This window comes from Plectrocnemia conspersa, unplaced genomic scaffold (genome assembly GCF_051122295.1).
Source record: "Plectrocnemia conspersa isolate PC_06_02 unplaced genomic scaffold, ASM5112229v1 ptg000007l, whole genome shotgun sequence".
Classification (NCBI taxonomy): Eukaryota; Metazoa; Arthropoda; class Insecta; order Trichoptera; family Polycentropodidae; genus Plectrocnemia; species Plectrocnemia conspersa.
Window position 1 is genome coordinate 7191020 of NW_028277171.1, and position 20202 is coordinate 7211221.

Here is a 20202-nt window from a genome sequence, read left to right on the forward strand (position 1 = left end):
TGTTATGCATATTGTATAAAATAAAAAAATCTAACAATTATGCAGGTAATGTTATTATTATTTTACAGGAGATTAATTGATTTTTTGCAATACTTGTTTAAATAAATTAATACCGAGAAAAATTACAAATATATAATATTTAAATATTCGAATACTTTATCCATTTTTTATTTATTATTCTAATAGTTAATACCTACGAATAATTGATACCTTTAACTATATCAAATGCGCTGGGATACAAGAACGGATAATAACCAAATATCCTCTCGTCAAGGTATCTCAAAAAACTTTTCTAACCTTTTTCGATTAGAAAAGAGTATATTATTATGCAGCGATTCTAAATTATAAATGCCGATTCAAGAATACTGTGAATTAAAAATGTCATAGAGAACACTAATAACTGACAGATCGACAAAGTGAAATGCGTTTTTTATGTCAAAGCCGAGCAATCAATAAAAAGTATCGCAGACGTCGTTTAAATATAAAGAGAACTTCCACTAGCTCTCACAAGTTTTTCTAGCCTAAATGTTATAAATGAGATTATATAAATAATCTGATGACGAACGGTATTGATAAAATTACACAGTATGTCACTTTCCGGAAGCTCACCTCAATTGAGAATCTAATATATTTTATATGGAGAAAAAATCAATCGAATGCATTTAAACAATTTTAAATCATTTGCATACAAAAAAACCCTTGAATTTTTAACTGCCGTATTTATGTTATTAATAAATAATGTGAAAAGCAGAGGGCTCAGGTACCCTTGAGGTACCCTTAAAGAGGTAAAATACTTTTTCGGCAGTCTTAAATCATCCGAGCAACTTAGATCCGATTTTTTTTAAATATTGACCCATGATAAACATTATCAAAGGCTTTTTCAAAATCCGTATTTACGACGTCCACTTCAATTTTTATTTTTAAGATTTTGTTGTTTATATATAATACTAGCTTTTTTATATAATTTCAATATTAGCAATATTTTAATTAATAAAATATGTGTACATGTATGATATTCATCTTTCATGATTTTAAAAGGATTAATTATGCAAACCATTAAAGCTTTGTTCTCATTACAGCGTTATCGTTTTACATTCATTTTTTTTATATCCCAGCTCGGTTATACATCACGAAACGATGGAGCTCAGACACCATTCAGCAAAAACGGACCATAATTCACCCTTCCATTCGTGGCAACTCCTTTTATTAAATGCATTCAATGAAAAATGCACTTCCTACACCGGATGAAAGCAAACATAGGCGCCGGCCTTCTCTCTCGCTCTCCCGGGGATCATCTCAAATCTGAAACGACCTCATAAAGTCTAGTAATATATCAAATGATATATTACCAACCCACCCATCGATGGGTTGTACAAAGGGACGGCACGTTCTGCTAGGTTATTAATCATATTTTTTTAGTTGGAATTTTTATAAGGCGCCAATCCATTACGCTCATGTTATAATTATTGACATTTTGGAGGCGACCTTAATCCTAGTTCCTGAAAAGTTTCACATGCCAACACCTAACCTTGTAAAATCAATAGTCAGGCCCGCCATTCAATATTTTGAGAGAATAATTAAAATTTAATTTAATTAATAGAAAAATAAATAAGTATTAATCTCATCTCAGAAGCTATTTATTTTCTTTTTTTTTAAAGGATTGATTAATGTATATACAACTTTTTTTATATGTAGAATAAAACGTGTATTACTTTTTTAAATTATCAATAATATTATTCTTGAATATATAAAAAACAATTTATAATTTTTAACGCTCAAAATATAAATTATTATTTTTATGGTTATTTACGACGCGTAGCTGTCAGTACAAAAATTAATCTGATTAAATTTATTCAGACACATATTCAATAATCTGATATACATATGTATATGTAGTTGCGCTAATTTCTTATGTTATCATTTTTTATAATATTTAAATCTTTTTAATAAGTAGTAGTCAATATTGACTATAGTGTAATACTTGTCATAATTTAATAAAATCTTCGATTAACTTATGTTAGTGCCTGTTCTGTTATCGAATATTGGTAATCTATCTTGTACTACCGTCTTAAATAAGGAGCCCTTGTTCCAAACCATTGCCGTAGGTCAGTTAATATATTTTTATTTTATCCGGTGATTTTCTTCTTTTTATTTTTTGAAATGAAGTAACCCACGTAGAATACATAAAACAATTAAAAAAAAATAATACCAAAATATTAGTATTTTTACTCAAACAATTTCGCCAATCTGGTGGTCAATTTTCTGGTATGATACATTGTTTTTATCAATAATGGCCCATTACATTTTTGATATATTGATTATTAAAAATATATTATAATTTTATTGTATCTTTTTACTTATGGGTTTGCATATACACAGTATATCATATAATATAATCTGTGTGGCGAAAAAATTAAAATATTATAAAATCACTAAAAACACTACTCGATACTACACTGCTAAAGGATATAGGGATGAAATTATACAGAAAAAAAAATGCTCGTGAATAAAATTAAATTACACAAAAACATAACGCAAGATAAATATTACACAGGAAAAATTCACATGGTAAAATTACATAAGAAAAACTCATACAATATAAAATTACACTGAAAAAAATACACAATGAAAAAAATACAAAAAATATTACATTACAGAAATATTAACTTTATTTTCATTATTATATTTCAAAAAAATCAGTATGGTACACTTTTTCTATTTATACGCAAATTTTCTCTCAAAAACAGAAATAAATATTTTTGAGTTCTAAAAAAAATATATTCCTAATAAAGTTATTATTACAAGTTCTTCAAAAGTCATATCTTTGCTTTCGATTTATTAAATATGTGAAATTTCTGAATTTATTTCTATGTTATATCATATATTTAAATCTTTATAAATTCACTATTTTATATTCAAGTACTTAAGAAGTGTGGATGTATAAAAAATATATTAGGTTTTGGGATGTGGCCTCCTTATAATTATTGGCATTCGGTGTCAATATAAAGGCGACCTTATTTAGTGAAAACTTTCACGTGCCAACACCACCCCTTGAGACCCGCCGCGTTACTAGGCCACCTCGTTAATTCCGACCCTGTCCTCCCCCTAGGCCTGCCAACAGAATATATGCTTGCCTAAGTAATAGATAATTAGATGAAAACAACAACAGCACACTTTTTGCGCACTTAATTTTATATTATGAATTTGATGAAAATTTCACACACCTTGCATCTATCAAACTATATAGTCCAGACTCCAGTTTTGCGAACTTAATTTTACATTCCACCGAGGACCCGTTTTCCACACCCTAGTTTGCCTTCATGGAAATTTCCTACGAGACTTTTCCATTGTGCGAATTCAAATTCACCCACTTGAGCTATACTTTTTTTTATTATATAAATATATTCTACTTTACATAAGCTTTTTCATGGGTTTAATTAAATCTTTTTTTTGCTGTATATGTGTGTATAAACTATACATATAAATGTATGTATATAGTAGTACACACGCGTCACTAAATGCAGTGCTTTCTATTGACTAATCGCGCCAGCTCCAATACGGTTTTCTCTGTCGTTTTATACTTCAGCACACGTAATACGTCCAGTATTATATAGTGGTTCTGAACCTTTAAATTTGTCGTTCAACTACATTAATTCGTATAAATTTATATAATATTATTTAATAAATTTATGTCATAAACATAATCTTCTTTTAAAAATATAAATAACTCAAAGACGAAGACGAAAGATTATTATAATTTTTTTTTAGATATGGATTATATATATGTGGCGAGTCTTTGATGGGTTGAATACCGAAACATCTATTAAAGGTAATTTAAAACGGTTTAATTTTAAATTTTGAATTCTTTCAGAAACAGTTTCAGACAAGGTTACGTATTATCGAGTTTAATCAAAAAATATATATAGAGCATATATTATGAAAACTACAAGATGGGAGTAAGTCAGGGTTGCGATAAAAGGACGAAAACTATCCAATATAAGGTTTCATAGTATTATCATTTAATCAAGATAAGTTGGCATAGAGTAGAAACATATTTTTTTAGGAATGCCAAGAGTTTAAAACAAATACATTAAATAAAATTATAAAATCTAAACTTGGGTTACAATAGATAATATAATACAAAAATATATCATACCTGTCTCTAATTCCTAGATTTGTGAAAATTATTTCATAATAAAACATACAATATGAAATAATACATAAGATCATGAAAGCAAAATAATAAAACGCGTTATACTTCCTTATGAGAAAGTAAAAGAAAGTCACAACAATATTTTCATATCATAAATATGTTGTGAGAAGAAAAGAAAAGAGTCTCGAGTAACTTGTTGTGACTGTATTTATGTGGAAGAGAAAAGCGGTTATCTTTTATTAAAATGTGGACCGTTAAGATTAAAAAAATGATCTTTTTAGTATACTGCATATAATATAATATGACCCAAGTTTAAAAGAAAAGCAGTTGTTTGATAATTGAGCATCTATGAAATACCTCACAAAAATTAATAAAAATACTAATATTGATTATGTGATGCTACTACTGCAAAATAATATGACTAGTTGCAGTAGTAGTGTCACGCAAGAATTACTTTCATTGCATATACTCTTGGTGATAAGATTTAGATCTTGATAATATCATCTACTTCTAGTTTTAACTCTATTCAGCAATACATAAAAATCTATCACCAAAAACATTTGATATACAAATATTAAAAAATATACCTAATTATAACATGGGGTTGTTTTTAAGGGTTTATGAAAGAAAAGCGTTGCACTTTTACGTCGTTGGTTCTCCATCGCTGTATGCTTCCGATGGTTATATCGATGCTACGTTAGAAGGCTTCTTTGCTGCCTTTGTTCGAATATTTTTACATGTAGTGCACGTTGCGGGAAAGTCTACTTTTTACCATCGGTTAAAAGAGGAAAATCAAAGGAAGTTAACGTTTCACGGTTGTCTTGCGGGCAAATCATGCCGCCTTTTGAAATTTTATGCAAGGCTTTCTATTTACCACGCTATCTTATTCGTGCGCTGAAATGACAAATTTACGACTTTTTTCAGTGGTCGTAATTTAATTTTATGTTCAGGCGTTTCAGATACTCGGTAAGTGCGTGAAATTGTCCATTAAAAATATTTTTACTTATTTTTGCAGTAAATAGCGATACATTCGGGTGACCCAAAAAATATAGAGATAATTGAAATGCCGTAATGTCGTAAATATTTAAAATATCAGAACATTTTGTAAATACCATTATTTCGGTATTCATAAAATTCGATTCGGGAATTTCAGTATTTCAATGATGTTAAAATATGTAAAAAAAATAAGTCAATATAAATTCAACTTGATCTAATCAAATTCTTTTGTGAAATAATAAAAGTACAAGCAATATAAATAAAATACACAAAAGTAATTAGTATAAGTAAAAACAATAACATAAACAAACTTTTACTATTTTATTGTGTTTTAAATTTGTGTATTATTTTTCTGAATAAGAAGATACGTACGTTTTTAGTATTTTTTATAATTTCGACTTCAAATAATAAAACAAAATCACAATATTTAAAAAAATATCTTGTTGGTGATTTGCTTTGCTAACACATTTTTACATCTATTTTTTTTTACTTATAAATAGTCGAAATGTTAGTATAACTCTATAGAACTAGGTAAACACAATCAACCACCAATAATTAAATAATAAGACATCAGTATAAAATAAAAGTCTGCAAATGAGTGATCTGTTTTATTAATTAATAACCATTATTACATCTAGCAATGAGCATGTGTATTGATTGACACACGACCTCGCCCGACTTAATTTTAATTATTTATTACAATATGCATCCGTTAGATTAGGAAAATCTAAGAAAACCTGATCTGTAATGATCGAACGAAATTTTAAATATATAAATATCACTAATTCCATTTGTTCAGACACGATTGAAATTAAAAAAATACTAGGGTACATATGAGGTCTTTCATGTTTTACCGATTTATACTACTGGTCTATCGGTTTTGTGTGTTTATGTTAGGCATACAAGAATATTAAATTTAGCAATTATTAAATACGGTAATTAAAGTCGAAAATATAAAGTACAAGAAACGATTTAATACGAAAAATTAATTAAAATAATGATACTACAATATTAGTAATTTTACTGAAACGGTTATATTTTTTATATTAAAAAATAAAAATAAATATTATTAATTGTTAATTAATGTTTCAGAAAAAATAAAAAGCAAAAATATTTTTTTTAGATTTTAGATAGTCATAATAAGTAATGTAACCTACATTTATTTTATTTATGTGTATGTATTAGTAAGAGTAAATATAAATATAGGCTCTCTCTAATATTTTTAATTATTGACTTGATTGATTAAGTTTAACATTTAAAACAATCATTTTATCCGATAAAATTAATTATTAAAATAACATGTTTTAATTAAATGTAAAAGCTACCTTATGAATTTTAACTAGAAAACCAAAAATATATTAAATTAATCGCAATTCCACGAATCAAATTACTTTATTAATATTCTAAAAAGCAAAATTGGTGTTTTATTTTAAGAGAATTTATTATTTTTTACGTATAGTTGTTATTTTTTTAAGTCTTAAAATTTTATTTTTTAATGTTTGTAAAACTATTATAAAAATAAACTAATTTAAATATGCTTATCATTTTTTAACTTAATGTCAGAAAATATTAAAATATGTATAATATCAGCACATTAACTGATATTTGAATCACGTCGTTTTTCATTATATATTATTATTTAAAAAAATAAAGTAATAAAAATTTTGCAATGAAATTCAATGAATTTAGAAAAAAAATACAAGCCACCATATCCGGGGAGCGAAGCAGACCCTAGACGACGCGCCATTTTGCGCTCTAATGTTATCGTCCTCTGAAAAATTAATTGGCGCAGACTCTTCTGATTTTATAAGGAACGCATTTGTCTGTAGATGCAGCTTTAAATTCTTTAGGGACGCTGGAGAAGCCCTGGCTTAGAAGATGGCTTCAATGTGGACCCGACTGGGCAAATATGAGGTCTGAAAAACCAAAAATAAAAAAAAAACAGACGGCAGTCTAATAAAAAAATAGTGCGATATTTTGTCTGCACTGATTGAGGACATAAGATTAACTGTTTTTCGTTGCTCAAAACTATTGTTATCCCTGGCACAACGTTCGAAATAATTTAAAATTAAGGAGACGTTACAATATTTTGCTAACGGTCACTATAAATTCGATCTTGATGGATGATCTTGGTTCAAAATATTCTCAAACACTTTAAAAATAAATTGTATTTAAACATACTTTAATATTCTATCCGCCTGTTTTTGTATCATTCTGCTGTACGCGATATGTCTCACTCTGTGCTACTTAAAAATCCATTTTCGTTTTTGTATAGCATTTTTATTTACGAAAATATTTTTAAAAAAATATGTGTATTTTTTCGATCCCACTAAATGTGCATATGTTATTAAATCATGGTACTTTTAACGCTACGTTTTTTTTTTAAATATCTATATCCGCAATTTTACGTTGCGCTATCGTACGCCGTCCGCAAAATGACAATTTTACGATTTTTTCGATACTCGTAATTAAATTTTATGTGTGTGTCTACATATTTTTTGCTTGCATTATGCACGTGTGCATACTGGGTGTGTTAAAAAAATCGTGCATTTTTAGCGCTCACGTAGCGGCCGTGTGACGCTCGCAATATTTCAGTTCGCGTCGCTAATTGAAATTCACGTCCGCGCTTAAGCGTTCAGCTTTTTCACTTACTATTTTTAATCTATAAATGCTGCTTTTTATATTTTTCTTTAAATAAAAATATATCAAGAATATTGGATATGTCGGTAAGTTGACACTATAAAATTTCGAGTGAAGCTTGACACGTTTAGATATATCTGATCGAATATTTGGTTTTAGTTTAGCAATGTAAAAAATAATACACTCACCTATTAACCGCAATTGTCACTATCAAGTCCATAAAAATATAATCATGGAGCTTATGAGGCAGAACTGACATACATATATGTGGCATTAAGGCAAAAATTTATCTCGCAATCCAAGAAAATTCTGCTAATATTCGCTGGCCCCACTACTTTGATGTGTGTCACAAAGATTATATGATGCTTTCTCGATTAAAAAATATCATATTCGAATCATGCGATTTTTTTATTTAGAAGCGGCTTTCATCTGCGAAAGCATCAGCAACTTAATAATATAGAAAATATCTTGCATTAGCAACCGCTGCTCTTTAGACATTTGATTCAATTTAATATGATTAATATGACAGCTATACAATTATTTACTTAATACGTAATACATAATACAGCATAAACTGTTTTTCTATTTATTAATGTGCTTTTAATATTTATTTGACAAACTATATAATTTTATTTTTGCTGCACATTAGATCAACATTTAGTTATCAATTATTTTAATTAAAAAAAATATATATAATATATATTTTAATTTTATATTTTTTTGTTTCAGATCGGGATGCTTTTTAGAAGATGAAATCTAGAATATATTATGAAAAGTGACGTCATGCGAAATCTAGAAATTAAAGCGAAGAAAAAACTATACACGGCGTTCGAGAGGTGATCGATCCGTCTGATATATCAACAATCTGAGATGGAATAAGCGATCACCTATTCTAGGATTAGTCTCTACTATAGAATTAAACATATCTAATTAAAATCTACATATCGTTTATGTGCGAACGTTTGAATATTGAAATTTTTGTGATATTAGATTATTATTGAAAGCGAATCGATGCTTGCCATATTCGATTAGTACGTAGAGTAGTTTCGCGTTTTTTCCAAAGATCGTTCGTAAGGAGCACACGTTAAAATGGGCTTCTTACTGAGAAGGAGGTCTCTTCTTATCAAGATTGTGTTGTTGGGGTCGGCCGTGTGGTCAACGGTCGTCTTCCTACTGTTCACCGAGGAGAGGACAGCCGGACCGGGTGGTAGTGCAGTGGGTGGGGTTGGAAGCGGTGTGGCCGGAGGTGGCGGACCTGGGGGTGGCGTGGTACCCCCGTTTCAAGCTTGGAGAAGAGAGACTAACACTCCTCATCACAACGCGTCGATGACGAAGAAGAAACCTGCAGCGGGACCAGAAGATGGTGAGTTTATATACTAAATTTTTTCTATTAAAAAAAATAGTTATTTTGTTTAGCAGTCTTTATAAAAACACATTATCTACAAGGCTTATATGTGTTATCGATAGATTATCAATGATATTTAATATATTTGGTGCAGTTGATAGATGAGCGCAGACAAATTATATTTGTAGAATAGTAATTTGTATTTAAATTACAATACAAATAATTTTACATTTTTGCCATATTAAAATACGTATATTAAATTTTACCATAACTACGACATATTATATATATTATAATTGCGAGCTTATTTTTTTATTATTACAATTATAATCAGATGATTAGGAATCGCTATTAATTAATTTACACAAATAAATTCAGACTAGAATTAAATTATAATGAATACCCATTATTTTCAAATTTGTTTTTAGTTGAAGTATAAGTTTTTTTTTTATAGTAAAAAAATATATAAATAATTACAATTGAAAAAATCTGAACTTGAAATTAAACTTACAATATGTCACTGTCACAAATGGCTTAAAAATATTACATTTAATAAAAACAAGGGATGAGCTATAAGTAATGGCTTTCTCTTGACTTTGCCATATTAAACAGTTTAGTTACAACAATTTTGTTGCCACATTACTTTATTTGCTTAGTAATTATTAAAAAAATAATTAATTTGTTTTTTATTAAATTTGATTGTTATAGGAAGCAATTGCCTATGGATTGAAATTAAATCCCGTAATTGTTTTTTATTTACTATACAGGACGTAAAAAAATATTAAAAGCTAAATCTAAAAAATGCAAATATCCAACGCATGTGCTGCAATGCGAGACGGTGCATTATAGGAGTGAATCAGCATATTTTATAAGCTAATAAACACTCGTCAATGATTTTTTTAGACGTCCTTATTTCTACATTCATTATTGTTTACTATTATATTTCTCATATTTTTTTATCTTAAAAAACGAATATCCTTCTAGTGATTATAAAAAAAACTTAGTGCTTTGTTGTTTTTCTTAATAATTTGTTATTAAATTACATGAAAAAGTGTTCCATGATAATTATAGTCGTATATTGGGAAATTTGAAACAGTTAAGTAACTTTACCCATTATTTGTAGATAAGGCTCGATTACTTCAACGTTCACTTAAATTGGTCAATTACAAAGTGTGCTCAAAGAAAAAGTGTTCCTTAATTTATCTTATAGAACATCGCGAACTTACGCAGTCATTTTTACAAAATCTTACTTAATTTTATGCCGTAATTCATTGATCTTTAAATATGGACTATGAGGAGGCATACCATGTGATGCTATTATAAATAATAATAGTATTTATATATCTCATCACTCATAAAACAAATAACAAAATATACAGGTTGTTTAAAATATGTATTATATAAATAAGAAAGCATCGTATATTTACAGAAGCTGAAGAAACACAGAATTACATAATTGATCTTTCTGTATACTTGTAGTAACTTTTGATCTAAATATTTTTTTCTGGATCTTATGTTCAAAAAAGTTTAGCAGGATATATGCTGATTTTAAAGTTGATTATGTATTTTATTTTGAAAGATTTTATTTTTTTATTTAATCCATAATTAGATGCTTCACGACAAATATTTGTGGCATGTCTAATCAGGCTCTGTTTTAATCTGGTAATTAGGCAAGTTATCTATCTGTTCTGTTACTTTCAATTTTTGGGTAATGGTTTCTACTAGTAAATAACATTTTTGTCGCTTGGTTTTGTAGACGAACATTTTTCCTTTTTATAGTATTTTTTACTAAGTTTTGGGCAACCGTTTTGAGTTCTCTGAGCATTAAATATCAAATGCTTTTTTGTCAATGTAAACGAAAAAAGTATATAGCTTGATACTAAATCAACGAGACTTTTACATCGACTGTCTCATAATATGTGTTCTGTATGCTTTAAAGTGGATGTATTTGGTCGAGAACCGCATTAAAACTCTTTTATTATTGCTTCACCATACTTTTGAAGCCTTTTGTGCAGCACTGCTAAGAATACTTTGTAAGCTTTATTAAGTAGGGCAATCCCCCTGTTTCACTTTGTCACATTTAGTATGTGTACTATGATCTCAGTCTTTCATTCTTTAGACACTGTCTATTCATTATATACATTGCATAGTAATTTATGTATATTCTTTTTTAGTTCTTGCCTCTTGCTTTTAATTTTTAAATATATATTATATTTTTTTAATATTAAAAAAAAGCTTATAAATTTAATTATAATGCAGTCGTTTATGGCCTCTAGTACTCTGCATTATAAAATTATAAAAAGTTGAAATTATAGTAGAATTATTATTTTTTGTTATGGTAGCTATATATATTTAATATAAAGAGTTAAAAATTCATCGGATTAATTTACTAGATGTGCAATTTATTTATAAAACAATTCGTAAGATATTCAGTATTTATAAAAGGTTAAAACAGATGTTTGTTAGTAGAGAACTAATTATCACATGCCTTTACTTTTACTTAGCTAAACACATACACATTATATTTTTACAGCTTTATTTTACAAAACTTTCATTATATACTATATTTTAAATAAACAAAGCAAATTTAATTGGACTGTAATCAAAAGGTAAAGTTTACTTAAATAAAATAACATTTTTATCAGAATAATTTATATAAAATATAATAAACATCTTCACGACCAATTAACCTTTGCTATTTTCTACCAATTTTACGCGCTGCGCAGACAATTAAACCTTGCCATTTTCTTTCAGGGAAATAGCAGTTTATGAGCATTCCAAATTTTCACTTTGCGAGTCTAATTGTATCTTGACAATTTCCTAACTTAAGATGGCAGTTAAACGGGAAATACATAAAAAAAACAGCTCTAGCTTTTATTTAATTAAAACTTAACTACTTTAGCAGTTACCAACAAGGTGTTAATAATTATATTCATGAACAAATATTATTATTAGTACTAGTTTTATTGTGATATTTAAGCAATGTTATTACCTAAAACTATTTAAAATAGTTCAGTTTTTATAATCTGGTGCTGATAATATTTTTTCAGGCGGCCCACTGAATTTAAACAATTCAGTGCGAAATAAAACAAAATTTAAGGACATTGCAAGTACTTTCCTTTCTCTGCCACGTGGTTTACTTTACCACGTAGATCGTAAGTATAATATTTGTTTCGATTATTAACCTTAATTGTGTTTTGCTCTTCCTCTCTCGTTAGATTTTGTATAGGATCTTCATGTTCTTAAATTTTGTCGACGAAGCTTTCTTATCACCATATTTGTTAACAAACCTCACTCTGGTTCTCTCTCTCTCTCTCTCTCTCTTTTTCTCTCATCCTGCCTGTCCATTGTTCATTCCGAGTGCCTGAGTTGTCAGCAGACGATGACTCGCGTTCAATTCGCTCGAAACTTGAACTTTAGCCGTCCGCGTCTGCGGAGCGAGCTTTCGTAAAGAAGAACTTGAATATTGAAAGCGCCCCAAGACAAAAGCTCGCCGTGGCTCGGAACAATACGCGTGGTGCGGATGTGCCCCCTCGTAAACACGCCGCTCTTCACTTAGCCGATAATTGTTCTCCGTCTCGACAATGGTGTGCAGAGAGTGTCGACGCATGGTTTTTGCCCACAATGATGCCACAATGGCACCGGTTAACGAGGACAATTTATTGCAAAGACGCGAAACGTCCCCGGGTGAAAACGACGGATGTGAGAGGAAAGCACTTGAAGACCAACATATAATTTGACTTTTTTGCCAGAGAGTAAAATTCGTCCTGTTAGCCTTGTTAAAACAAATTATATTTCCGAAAAAAAACTGAGCTTTCCAATTTGTACTGCCTTGAGTAAAATAATCCCTTTGTAATCAGAATACAATATATTCGGAATATTTTGAGAGCGAAGGGTGACCCTGCAATATAAATAGACGCCGGAAAAATAGTAACAGTATTTTTTAATAATCTTATATACAATTGTTCTAATCCGTCACTTCCAGACGCGCGAAACATTATATGCTCAATTTTATAAGGCCAGGTCTTCTTCCTAGTTCATCACAAAAAACGAGCATCGCGATTTAGCTGCTGATGGTCTCCGGCATCATTATCCTTTTTGAAAATGGATGTATGAACGGTGTACACGTAACGGTGTACACGTAAACAAAGGAAAAATATTTAATTAAAATAATAAAAATTAAATTTGAATTTGCTTCGATTGATTTTCCGTAATGCATTCTGTTGTTTCGACCAATGAAAAACAAGCATTCAAATATAAAACAAGATGGCCGACGGTAACATGACAACAGTTTTAAATAATTATTATTTATAATAAAATTTTCCTACGCGACCATAATTTTCATTAATTCGTCATGTGCGTTGTTTGATTGAATATAAATAATCGGATTGCAAATTAACCAAGTGTGTTATAACCATAAAAATTAAATATAGATATAATGTGTTGAGGATCAGAAGATTAGATAAGCAATCATAAAACAATCTTCGTAATAAAATCTTCAAATTTTGAATTCGTGGCGATATGCTCCGAGGCCGAAAAGTGAGTTAATATTAATACAAAATAGAGCATTATGATATTTTTATGTTATCCCTATTTTTATAATTTGTATGTATGTGTATCTTAAAATTTTGCCAAAAAATATATCATGACTTAAAATATAACTTTTGATTTGCCATATTTATGATCAGATTTAATATATTTTATTTTATTTATTATTAATGTATTCTTAATCTAGAGTGATCTTATTAATATTATTATTGAAATCATTAGGTGTTGGGGTTTTGGCCGCCCCAGCAGACTCCCCTGGCGGCGCCGGCTCAGACGCTCCTGGCGAGATGGGAAAACCCGTCGTGCTTCCTTCCAACATGTCGTCCGAGATGAAAAGATCTGTCGCCGATGGATGGAATAAAAACGCCTTCAACCAATACGCCAGTGATTTGATATCAGTGCGTAGGAGTCTGCCTGACCCTCGAGATCAATGGTAAGTGTATTTTTAATCCCTTTAAATAATTAGAAGGGTCCAAGCAATTAACACTTAAATTAATTATTTTGAACTTTGCAAAATACTTGAATTTATCTCATGGGTCAAATTATTATTATTTGAGATTTTACCCTTTAGAAATATGTAATTAACATAATTCTATTGACAGTGATTAAGATAGGGTAACCAATAATTATGACTTCAAAGTCACAGCATCAAAACATTATTTCATCCTTTAAGGCACTGCTGTGTGTAATCTAATTTAATGCGGTACACATTACAGAGGCGAAAGGTAATGCGCTAGAAATATCAAACATTTCGCGAACTGTGACCCTTCAGATCCGCGTCGAGTGACTTTCGCCCCCTGCACCGTAATTAATTGCGACCCCCGCAGAAATTTTCTTTCGAGAGTTTTACCCCGAGAATAGTTTCGAGATCTCCGTTAATTATTTTTAATTGCGTCCATAACTCTCGAACATCCCGGTCGCCCGGAGGTCCTGTTTACAGTCGGCGAAGGGTCTTTTGTTTTTCGCCCAGGGGCATAAATCCCGCCACCGGCCCTTCCTTAAGGGATTCCTGGTGTGGGACTGTGGTGGCATTCGGTCCGTTTTTCGGTTCTAACGAAGTAATTAATCGTGAAAAATGTAGCGGAGAAATGACGTCGACGTCTCGAGACAATATCTTTTCATTAACGACGCAGGCTTTTAGCATTTTTGAAGGCTTTCCGCGGCTTTGCTATGCTCAACCCTCTTATGACCGAGAAGCAACGTTCCAAAATATATAGATAGCTTATGAATCTGGTCCAAAGTAGAATATTTAATAAATACATATTTTAATAATGATTATAAATTTGGGTCAATTTATTTACTAATTGTTTTTTTAGAAAATGTTCATATAGTATGTATTATTATAAAGAAGAGTCTTATTTATTTTAGACATAATTAACATTCGTAATTTTATTTTTATATATAATACATACATATTTTCCTTATTTGTAGTATTGGTATTTACAATACATTGCTCTTCATCGTAATACTTCAAACATCGTTACAGACAAATATGTCTATAAATTTTTCAATGTACGCCAAAATAAGCAACGAGTTTTAGTTCTTATAATACGTTTTTCGGCAAACTTAATCGTAAACTAATAATATAACAGTTGATCAGTTAAATATCTAACAAATGCATTCCTTTCTATATATAAAACGCACTCTTAAAATTAAATTAAGCGTCCAAGTGCATCACTAATTTTAGTTTATTAAGGATAGAATAGCGTGGTCCATAACGTCTCAGACTAATAACTCTAAAGTTGCGGGTTCAAGCCCTGGCAGCAGCACTCAAATTTTTATTTATAAAAATGCGCTATCATTAAAGAATTATGACCATTGATTAAAAATTGTATAGCACATAATAATTTAAAATTAATAATATAGATGTCAACGATTTTCAGACTTTCAGTATGACGAATAATATTTACGTGTATGTATTCATTATGTTTGATTGACTTACTCAGTTGGTACAGATTTGTCCGTTGTAACGCATTGGGCTTACGTCTTTCAGATTACAGCGGAAGATTTAATAAAAAATATTAATAAATAAATTTTATGTTTATTCATTTAATAATCTAAAATGTTGATTCGCTATTTTTTAATAAAAAAAAAACAGTCAATGAGATCTGATTTTCCAATCTAAGAATAATAAATTTTATAAGCAACTTTTTGAATAAAAAAAGTGTATTTTAGTCAATTTTAACAATTAACCAATGAAATATATTTTTATATCTGTCCCTGGAACAGCTTAACTACCAAATTTAACTAATACTTATTTATGGTTTATAGTTCGTTTCCAAACATTGTTGCTTAACAACTATTCATTATTGTAAAAACAAATTGAAAATATTTTTATAGATCTGTAAGGTCATATTTTATTGTAATTAGCCGGTTTTTATACCACGCGTTAAAAGCGTCATAAAAATGCTTTTAAAAAAGTCTTTACATCCCACTGAGTACCTTTGCTATGCCAAAAAGTACACTTGACGATTATATATTTTGATGGATTAGCTAAAAGCACTCTTAAGCGACAATATGGCGCTTTTTCACACACAAAAACACAGATTGAATATGAAAAAACAAATGCAAGGTTGCCAAATAATCATGCAATACAAATGTTTTTATATCAATAATCATATATTACAACTAATATTTATTAAAATATAATATGAAATACTATAAGTTTTATTCAAAACAATGGTTTTCAATCATCAGACTTTGAATATTACAAATCATTTTTATGATTATAAAAATATCGATATAAATAACTCTTAAATAAAACAATTAATTTCATAATAATATTTCTAAAAGATTTCAAAAGCTTATAAGAAAAATCGAAGAAAATTAAATCATCCCGACTTAACCCATCAGCTTAGTTAGCCGTTCATATTTTAAAACAATTAAATAACTTTTTAATATATCTTCAAACATACGTTTGTTAAGCTCGCTCCTAATATTTTTGAGGTCTCATATTATATCATTGTTCAAAATAAGTAAATAAATATATACAGATAAAAATATTTTTTTTTATCTTTCGTAGTAAATTCATAGGTATAAGCCCAATGCGTTGCAACGGTATATAAGTCAAATAGACACGATGAATACCTACATGTTAATATTAACCACCAGACTGAAATTCTGGGAATCGGTGATAGCTATATTATTAATTATAAATAATTTATAATCAACTTCAGAGTTACTAGTCTGAGACGTTACAGACTGCGATATTACATCTTTACAAACATTATATTCATCGTAATGGTAATAATCAGCAAAATTTCCATTTTAAATTCAAAATTTACCATAATATGATAATTTTAGTTTTATAAAACGTATTTACCTTTACTTTATAATTTACAATTTGCTTACAATAATAAGTAACAACTTTCTACAGGAAAAATTAATGTAGGAAACGGAATGTAAATTTTTAATCAAAAGAAAAACACAAGTTAAACCAAAATGCTTAAATTTTCTGGGAAATAGCAACTCAAATAAATAATTTGTTTATTGAAATTTTATTATAGCTTTCTTATATACTCGTGTGATTTGACCTAATATAGTGTTTTAAATCTAGATCGCATTTGACGTTAACTGTTGAATTTCTGTATGTTTCACAATTCTTTGATTCACAAATATTTGTATTGCTTTGCTAATATTATGAAAGCGATTATTTCATTTTTGCTTGGTAAATCTACAATATTTTTGTAATATTTTATTACGAAAATTGTTGAGGGAACATTATTCGTTTTATGCGGTTTAGAGAGGGTTAAGGGCGAAAACGATGGCCAAGGGTCGAAGAAAATCTGCCTAAGAGCGCTGTTTCGACGCACCATTTTCCCTCAGTTGATGAATTGACCAATTAAATAGACACAGATGTCTTATACTGAGTGTTTTTTTTCTTTTCTCTCACTGCCCTCACTCACTCGGCTCGCAATAAAAATGCCAACGGCTCGTTATTATTGCGCTTTGTTGAAAATTTTCCCCAGGAGTTTCCGTTCCGGGATTTAAAATTGTAGTAATAGATGTTTTCCTCATTTATTTTCACGTTTAGAGATATATTATGCTTAAACATATTATATGAGTCGTTACTTAAATAAAATAATAATAATGGGAACACATTTATGTGTCTAATACAACAAATAGATCTTTACGTATATATAACGCATGTACAAAAAAAACTCAACCCATTCATGTCAATAAATTATACATGTAATTTTACAACCCTATCTGTTTAATAATACATCATATAGCTACGATTTCGATACACTGATAATAAAGAATACTCTCGAGCAATATATTTGATACGCTTATTTAATCTGGCGTTACTAATATTTGCGTATGAAAGTCGGCGTTATCGAATTGCAAATATATTCTGCATGTACTGGTATCATTGTTACATTACAAAGCACACGTTTAGCGAATGCGTGGGGAATGAACAAACACTGTAATTAATAATGTATGATATGGTTGTCCCTAAATAAATCACCTAAGTAGGGCTTTTGTTAATTTTGTGAATTAACAGCAAACAAATCGCTCGCTCTCTCGGTTATTATTAATAAATCGAATTAAACTTTATACCGCGGTGATAGTTATTCATGAGCGTATGTAGATATGTACATATATGATATAACAAGGGTAATATTCAGAAATCCTAATTAAGTGCGGCGTGTCAAAATTTCACGGTTTGTAATTAAAAAAACGTACGTGGGACAGGTGTACATGGAAAGCCCATTTTTATTACAATACGCAATTTGACTCGACGAGTTTTTGCCTCATACGTGCGGGTGTAACTTTTTGCTCGTATGAATAATTATTATGTCTTTGAGATTAACAAAATTACGTAGTTTATTTAAATTATGAATAGCATCTACAATCTTGTTATACAAAGTAAATATTTTTTGATATTATTTTATTTCATATAATTTTGCGCTCGCAAGTTGGTTTTGTTGGTATCTCACACGCGATCAAAGTTTTATAATTTTACTGTGTGCTTTTATGGTGTTTGCGGATAATATATATGAAACTATTTCCATAATTATGTTTTTTTTTCGTGTGAAAACACAAACTTTATCAATTTGAATGTAATAATATATGCTAGTACAAATACATCGTCAATTATCATAAATATATAAATACATAAATATATAGTACATTATTTGATTAGGAATATGTTCATAAATTTATTGAAAATATATATATATATTTAATTTATATATTAAATTGTATAGAATATGGAAAAATATTAGGTTTGGTAATTTAATTCTAAGATCTACCTGATGAAAAAATATACCATTTATATAACATAATATTTTTTTAATGTTAAGGCTAGTATATAAAATGTGGGTTTTCTGTGTAATTTTATAATAACGAAATACAGGATTTAATTTAACCAATATCCTTTATAGTGTGGCTATATTCCAGGCAACAATAAACTGTTATGAGTAAAATATTTATGTGCATTATCTACTATGTAATCCTTCGCGTAATATTCCAAGAATAAATGTTCAAAATCCATCGGTAATTTGCACTTCAATTACAAAATTGCTAAATAATTTTGATTTGAACTATTTCAATAATACTGTTCAACTGCCACTAACTATATTTTAATATTTGACTTAGTCCTATTTTAACATATGCTTTCACCAGCAATATCAGTAACACGATAGTTTCAAATCTCCATTTCGGCAAAAATCAAACATAACAGACTCCTTCTTAATTCACTTCCTACATCTTTTAAAGAGCTTGCTTATCACAAATATTTACATATCGAATTCTATGATCTAATTAATATGTATTATGCGTATATTTTTAGATATGTTGCATTCTCACATTCACGTGAATTTAAACTGCATCTCAATTATATACAACAAAAAACACAAAGTTGTTTGTTAGTGACAATGATTGAATTAATAGAAACAAACATGGATATATTATATAAGTATTTTTATATTTAAAAATAATGTGTACTAAAAAAAATATCAAGATAACGGTAGTAAATTCCAAAGTTACAGCTAAGTAACTCTCAATGGAGTTTGAAAAAATATTTCAATAAAATTAGCTTACAATATTTTTTTAAAGGGCAAGCATAACATAACTTAAAATGTTTTAATATAATAAATGCTTTAAAGAAAAAATATTATTTATGTAATAATAAGAGTATAATGTCTTTCCAAATCCTTTTATATATTTATAAAACTGTAAGACATTAATATTAAAAAAAAATGTAAATTCACAACGCCACTTGGTAAATAATGGCTAATTTTTTTTAACTAATCTCTTGATAAGATTTCTCACAGTCCTATTTAAAATCAGTATTTATGACGTCTATTCGTATCCTGAATACAAAGATTTCGTCACTGTTTTGATCAAAGACGAGAGGTTAGTGATGGGACGAAAACTATGATGTTCTGCTTGATACACTATGTGTCAACTGTTTTATGAATAGACTTTAAGACATTTGTAAGGATAAGGAAACCATTTAAAAATCAGATTAAAACACGCTTAAAGACCGGCGAGAATGATCTCACAATCTTAAAAA

General features: G+C 29.0%; 1 protein-coding gene across 2 annotated transcripts in view; it reads left to right on the forward strand.

Moving 5' to 3' along the window:
• Pgant9 (polypeptide N-acetylgalactosaminyltransferase 9) overlaps positions 1 to 20202 on the forward strand; it is a 205282-nt gene that overhangs the window by 127155 nt on the left and 57925 nt on the right. For both annotated transcript variants that reach the window (XM_088188849.1, XM_088188850.1), the window contains exons 5-6: positions 8519 to 9152; positions 13905 to 14115. In XM_088188849.1, coding sequence (XP_088044975.1) covers positions 8879 to 9152; positions 13905 to 14115 — 485 coding nt within the window. In that variant the 5' untranslated portion in view covers positions 8519 to 8878. The remainder of the gene's footprint in view (positions 1 to 8518; positions 9153 to 13904; positions 14116 to 20202) is intronic.